Source organism: Montipora foliosa, chromosome 14 (genome assembly GCF_036669935.1).
Source record: "Montipora foliosa isolate CH-2021 chromosome 14, ASM3666993v2, whole genome shotgun sequence".
NCBI classification, from domain to species: Eukaryota; Metazoa; Cnidaria; class Anthozoa; order Scleractinia; family Acroporidae; genus Montipora; species Montipora foliosa.
This window is the reverse complement of record NC_090882.1, coordinates 20101498-20108997: the sequence shown is the minus strand read 5'-3', so window position 1 is coordinate 20108997 and position 7500 is coordinate 20101498. Positions and strand designations below refer to the sequence as shown.

Below are 7500 nucleotides of genomic sequence, written 5' to 3'. Positions count from 1 at the left end.
CACTAACTTGACTTACTTCAAACTCGGCTTGTGTCAGAGTAAACGTTCTTTGCTCTCCAGCACTCCAACGGGACTGCACTTCCAAAGGACATTCATCCGCTTCCAATATACGACCAACTGCAATGCAAAACGCCCTTCTTATCTCTTTTTGTTTCTTAAGGGCATTTGGATTCTTCACAGTGCTTTTTATGCAGCACCGACAAGGTTAGATCACCCTGGTATTCATGCGAGGACCCAAGGACAGTAACTGAAAACATTTCACGTCGTGACTTATTCCTATATGTTGCAAAACAACTGGTCTCATGTCTTTTCGGATTCATTATGTTGTCCTTTAACCACTTGCGGATAAAGCGGCTACCATAGTTTAAAATGACTGTTCAAGTCCACTAGAAACGCGAATATCTGAAGATTCATCGACTGGGACAGCTTTGCTATACCAGGAAAGCCAGTTTTACGAACTGCTATTTTTAGAATCTGAGAACCTCTCCACGAGTTTTCGAACTTATTTGGCGACTCGTCACTACCAAAGCACTGCCACATCATGAACAGAAATTTCTTAGGTGAACCGTCTTTTTCTTTGCCTACTTTTCTCTAACAGGAGACTCGACCTTTTGAGTGCTGTTACCTTCTGAATCTGACAAACTCTCTACGAGGACAAACTTTTCTGGTGGCTCATCACTGCCGTAACTGGATAAGATCATCTTCACCACTTCATCTGCTCTGGTTTGACGAGATATCTGAACGCATTTGTACGCTGCCTGGAAGACGATAAATAGAAGAAAATATGAAAATTGTCCACCAAAAGGTGAATTTATCAATGAGGCCTAGGCTTGAGGAAAATTCGAGCGCATCGACGAGGAGTCGAAGCTTTGACCTCCCGATTACTAATTAGATCTCTATACCAACATGAGCCATGGGCAGGAGTACCCAACGGATCCGCTCCTCAAAATATCCGCTCCTCAGGCTAAGAATTTGCTGGCTGGTTACTAAATAATGGATGAGAAACTCTAGCTGGGAATTGTGCCGAAAAGTTTTTCTTGCTGTGGTCGACCCTTTGAATACCGAAGCTGGCTAGAAAAAAAAAAATTCACTTCCCTTCTGGCTTCCTGCGGCTTTTGAAATTGTGCTCTGGTTAATTTTGGCTGGAGAAGTAAAATGACACCTAATCAGGAAAGTTCAAAGAACATAGCGCTGGCTGTGAGTGATAACTAAGGTGCACCGCAGGCTAGTGCAAAGTCGAGGGCGTGTATAAAATTGTCACTAAATTGATAGAAATTTGAAAGTGAAAAAAGGCGTGTGAAAATGTTAACTGAATGCTTTAGTCATTAAAACGCTGTCAGCAAACAATGCAATTTCTTTTTAAACATCCCTGTCTTTTGTTATGGTGTCAATGTTGGGATTTAGACAGACAACTCATTTTATTTATTGCGCGCGGATATTCCATCTCAGAAGTGGCGGTTATCGTCGCGGTCGTTGTTTTGTGCCTCTAGTTTGGGTGATGCAACTAAATTTTTACGGGTTTTGGACAATTTTTGCTACATCCAAACTCTGCTGATTTCTAGGTAAGTAATCTTTTCATCTATGTCCTTGCTTTTATCTGAATGTCTTTTTGCAGGTTTTGATAAGTTTCTTTATTGACCGTCTCAACTGTCTTTTGTATTTTGTGAACCATCTTTAGTGCATCCTTCAGTCAGCAGCGGGCAGGGTCACTGTTCCAGTAGCCTGGTTAAGAGATCATCATAAAAGTGTGTCCAGCCGGTAAGAACGCCTTTTGATTTTATCATGTTGATCATGTTGATCTCGACAATGGCATGCACCTTCATTAAACCATGACTGTTCAGAAACACTTTTGTTTGACTGTAGCACATAAGGTCTTTTCCTTTCAGTCATTTCGTTTCGACAAAATGCCAGCAGCAAATAGAATGGTAAACGGAGTAATATGTGTAGTTCCATATTCGCGAAAATATAGCCCTCGCGTTCGTGTCTTGATTTCCAGAAATATCGGCTCTTCTAAGAAAATCGAAGCGAACCGTTCTCGCAGCTAAAACCACCCCAAATAGATGTGGTTAGTCTTGTTACTTATCTGCTATATACGATCAGTTAGAATGGAAAATAATAATAAAAAAAAAAGAACATTTGCCTAATCAGAGCGATTTTTCTTCTGAAGTGTTTTGCTGGCATCATTCTGGACAACCATTCTGACATAAGGCGAGTCTTTCGATTGACCTCAGATGTTTTTGTCTGTTTGGTGTATTGTTTTAACAGATACATCTAGGCACACTTCGGGATTAGAACTGCCTAAGTATCAAAGCCTTTTGAACCCTTGTTTTCTCTCGCTTGCCTTTTCTTTTACAAGGAGCCTGTTCACATGCTAATCGTCAATCTCTGGCACAACACCCTTGAAAACTTGTTATTTATTAATTAGGATGAAGTGTTGCAGGGATGTTTGTTATTTGATATTTGTATGTTATATCTACAGAATATTTGTATGCTATTCTTAGTTTGCGAAGTGAAGTCTAACTCGGACAAATTGGAACGAGCCATAACTGAAAGAACCATAAAAGTACTTTTTGCGTTACTATTGCAAAAGCAGATTTTCTGGTCCTGAAGAGGCAAAATTCATGTTCTATTTCCAGTATTTCCCAGCAGTCAAGAATTTGCGAGAAGTTCCTTTTATACCCAAAGGGAGCAAACGAGTTCATAAGGCGAAACGAGTGTCTTAGTCTTCGATAATGCTACTATGTTGTTGCTGGATGGACAGAGTTAGATGTCGGTGCGAGTACAGTAATCAATACGCTCAAATGGCAACGGAAAGGAACGGCCGGCAGCCGGATAGTTTTTCGGAGGGGGATGATACGTTATATAACAAAATTTGTTCCGGAAGAGAAAATATTAAAAGGTACTACTGACAAAATGTGGCCCAGGTCAATACTGGAAAAAATAGACTATTAAAGGCTGTGTTTTCACTAGTGTGTAATATTTACTAGCTGAAAATTCTTTCTAGCGTGAAATTTGCTTTCACTGTGAAATTGAACCTGGAATATAGTCCGCTTCTCCCCTCAAGATAGCCGTTGCAGGTTTCAAAACTGGTCGGGGACGAACCGTGTTGAACGATTTCTCTTGAATTCATTCTCGCTATATTTATGCAGAAGAGACGAAGTTACTGTCAGGGAATGCACCTTAGGTCTGTTCAGAAAAGGAGGAGGCGATGAAATGTTGCTGATCATGTTGCCGACGGGCAAACACAATTTATTGCCATATTTTTAAAGCGTGAGAACACACCAGCTTATCCCATCGGTTCCTGGTTGAGGAACTGGGAAATGTAACAAAAAAAGGAATTGTATTTTGAAATAAGTGGAGAGCCGGATCGTTAGCTTGTTTGCATGGCTCTTTGATTGACAGATTTTGACAGGTAACTGTCACTATGCGCAACGCGTTTGGGTTCGCTATTCAGCAGGACCAAATTATCATTTCATGAGGTAGTATGCGTGAATTTCCGGTTATAAAGGTAACATTTTTTTTTCTGGAGAAAACAGCTTGCATTTTTCACTCGTTAAACATAAGACAATGTGTCTTGACCGTATTCCCCGACTCTTGTTTCGGCTTTTTGTGGTCAAAGTTGTCCCAGGAGTGCCCCCCTTCCCCCGGGGTTTCACCCTGTCCAAGTGATAGTGTTCGTAACCAGCAAGACAACGATGTATTTCAAAAGGTGACGCAGCTCAAACAAGCAGTTGCTAATTTTATTTCATTTATAATAAAAAATTACTGTCACGGCCTTAAGTTAATTTTCAAGAACATTTTGTTTATCAATTAAAATAAAAAAATATTAAATTTATGCCTTAAAACTGAAAAGCGTTACTAGACACTTACATTTCAAACACAGCTCATTAATAATGAGAAATTAATCTGTTATCATAGAATTTTATTTGCAGTACGGAATCCTTGCTCGTTTCCTGTTTGAAGAGCTCCATCCAACACGGTTACCTTAACCTTGCAGAAGTTAGAGGGTTTTTTGTATTTTTGGACATTAACAGTATTATCTATTTGGTAATGACAGTTTTCTTAATTTTACAACTGTTTGTGAAACGCCCTATTCAAATACTTTACTGGGGTCTCAAGGTTGGAGTGGAAAAAACACTTTTGCTGAAATTGACTTTACGGGTTTAGCAAAGCTTTTGCGGTGATTGCCAGTTATGGCTTTTGCTGTGAACAGTTGTCTTTTATCCTGTAAAGCTTTCGCAGCAATTGCTTCCCGGTTATGTAAGATGTGTGGAGTTGGACTTAAAAAAGGACTTTTGCTGAAATTGTCTTTACCGGTTTAGCAAAGCTTTTGCGGTGATTGCCAGTTATGGCTTTTGCTGTGAACAGTTGTCTTTTATCCTGTAAAGCCTTCGCAGCGATTGCTTCCCGGTTATGTAAGATTTAAGTGGTGGAGTTGGACTTACAAAAAGGACTTTTGCTGAAATTGTCTTTACAGGTTTAGCAAAGCTTTTGCGGTGATTGCCAGGTATGGCTTTTGCTGTGAACAGTTGTCTTTTATCCTGTAAAGCTTTCGCAGCGATTGCTTCCCGGTTATGTAAGATTTAAGTGGTGGAGTTGGACTTACAAAAGGGACCTTTGCTGAAATTGTCTTTACAGGTTTAGCAAAGCTTTTGCGGTGATTGCCAGTTATGGCTTTTGCTGTGAACAGTTGTCTTTTATCCTGTAAAGCTTTCGCAGCGATTGCTTCCCGGTTATGTAAGATTTAAGTGGTGGAGTTGGACTTACAAAAAGGACTTTTGCTGAAATTGTCTTTACAGGTTTAGCAAAGCTTTTGCGGTGATTGCCAGTTATGGCTTTTGCTGTGAACAGTTGTCTTTTATCCTGTAAAGCTTTCGCAGCGATTGCTTCCCGGTTATGTAAGATTTAAGTGGTGGAGTTGAACTTACAAAAGGGACCTTTGCTGAAATTGTCTTTACAGGTTTAGCAAAGCTTTTGCGGTGATTGTCAGTTATGGCTTTTGCTGTGAACAGTTGTCTTTTATCCTGTAAAGCTTTCGCAGCGATTGCTTCCCGGTTATGTAAGATTTAAGTGGTGGAGTTGGACTTACAAAAAGGACTTTTGCTGAAATTGTCTTTACAGGTTTAGCAAAGCTTTTGCGGTGATTGCCAGTTATGGCTTTTGCTGTGAACAGTTGTCTTTTATCCTGTAAAGCTTTCGCAGCGATTGCTTCCCGGTTATGTAAGATTTAAGTGGTGGAGTTGGACTTAAAAATGGACTATTGCTGAAATTGTCTTTACAGGTTTAGCAAAGCTTTTGTGGTGATTGCCAGGTATGGCTTTTGCTGTGAACAGTTGTCTTTTATCCTGTAAAGCTTTCGCAGCGATTGCCCTTCGGTTATGTAAGATTTAAGTGTGGGGTTGGACATAAAAAAAGGAGTTTTTGTCTTTACAGGTTTAGCAAAGCTTTTGCGGTAATTGCTGTGAACAGTTCTCTTTTATCTTTTGAAGCCTTTGCAGCGATTGTGACTTTTGAGCGATTACGGCCTAGAGTTTGGCTGCATAGATAGTAAATCCGCGTTGGCGAGTAATAATTATGCAGTTATAATAATGTAGTAATCTATGGTTGTATTTTTAGATATGAAAAGCCATAACAAAGGCTACATGGATCCTCATCTGAATATGAAGAGGAGTCGGTATGCAGAAAAGGAAAGTGACAGGTATCCCGGCGATTGACCGTAAAGTTCTTTTTTCTATATGGTGTGCTTTCCCGGGAAATGATATCTACAGCACACCATATTGAAATATTTTTCATCGTCAAGGATTCGTAGACCATGATCATGACTTCCCGGCATTTGCTTTCTGCTGCACCGCATAACTATTCTTCATCATTATCTGTAAACTGTGCTTTCCTAACATGTTATATCTTCAGCACCGCATAATTGTTTCTGGTCGCTAGGAAAGACTCTGCCTTCTCGCAATTAGGTTCCGTCTGCATCGCAGAACTGTTATTCACCGTCGAGGATAGACTGTGCCCTCTTGTCATTTCATTTGGTCAGCATTGCAAAACTGTTCATTATCGTCAATGATAGCCTTCCCGGCATTTGATTTTTTCTGCACCGCGTAATTGGTTTTCATCATTGAGTAAAGACTGTACCTTTTCCCTATTTGATTTCTTCTGCACCGAATATTGGTTTTTCATCACTCAAGTGTAAACTGTGATTTCCCACGATTTCTTATGCACCGCATTATTCTTCATCTTCAAGGAAAGACTGCGACATCTGTGACATTCTTGGCATTTGAGTCCGTAAGCACCGCATAGTTGTTCTTAGTTCATCATGAACGATAGCCTGTGTCTTTCTGGCATTTGTTTCCATCTGTATCACTTATGGTTCTTCATCATGAAGGATAGACGTTCCGTGCTTTTTCGGTATATGATTTCCTATACACCAAATTTTATTTATATATCATAATTAATAGACTTTGCGTTCTTGGCGTGGAGTTTCTACAGCTACTGGGAGGGCGTGTCTTCGAGGTATCTGATTGGCGCTGGATAGACAATGCTTTTGTTCTATTTCATTTCGGCTTAAATAATATCATTGTTTTGGATACTGGAATGCGCCTTGCGGTCACTTGATTTTGTCCGTACTGGATAGTGAGTTGTGCACAATGTTCATCGAAATTTTCGTTGCTTTCTAATGATAGCAGAACGCGTAATTTTAGATAAAGTTCAGAATTATGAGCTTTTGGAGGGGAAGTGGGGCAGAAGAAGAGTAAGTACGCGTTAAACGTTTGGCGAATGTGCTCTCCAGACATTCTCTTGATGAACCCAATCTCGTTACCAGTGTTTGGAACCCTGGAAACGTGGTTGTTTGTGGGTCCTGGTGTCAGTCTTAAGTTTGCGTTCAAATCAAGTAAACCAACTCTAAATTTATTTTTTCCGATCTCACAACTTTGCTCTCATTTGGATTGAAGTAAAGACGATTTATATTTTCCACAGACCAGTAAGAGAGTAGAAATGTTATTTTTATCCCGCGTTAATGTACACCGAAGTCATAAGCAAAGAAAATGGCTCAAACACCACCAAGCTTTCGTTGAGTTATTTTTTTTGTATCACCTGGATAAAATGGCTCAATTTACTTTCCTGGCTGGCTAAATGTTTGTTATTTTTTTGGCTGGCAAAAAAGGGGAGAAAGAGACATTCCTGGCTGGGGAAATGCCTTTTTGGTAAATATCCTGGCTGGGAAAAGCTCTTAAAGTAAAGATCCTGGCTGGAAATTGTATTTTAAATTCTAGCTCTAGCTGGCTTTGGGGAGCGGATATAATTTTGCCACAGAAGTTAATAATCAACCAAAAAACAATTAGTGACTGTTGAAATATTACTGGAGGCGATATCCAATCACTTTATAAATTTTTGTCGTTGGGTACTCCTGCATGGGAAACTAGGTTCATATTTATTTTACTGTAGGGATTTCGAGTTCTTCTTCTATTATAGAAAGAATAGCCAAATAGTGAGAACTTT

General features: G+C 39.7%; 1 protein-coding gene across 5 annotated transcripts in view; it reads right to left on the bottom strand.

Moving 5' to 3' along the window:
- The window catches only part of LOC137985239 (uncharacterized), a 33381-nt gene that overhangs the window by 8053 nt on the left and 17828 nt on the right, over positions 1–7500 (bottom strand). For all 5 annotated transcript variants that reach the window (XM_068832796.1, XM_068832794.1, XM_068832795.1 and 2 more), the window contains 2 exons: positions 626–758; positions 17–117 (listed from right to left, as the gene is read on the bottom strand). In XM_068832796.1, coding sequence (XP_068688897.1) covers positions 17–117; positions 626–758 — 234 coding nt within the window. The remainder of the gene's footprint in view (positions 1–16; positions 118–625; positions 759–7500) is intronic.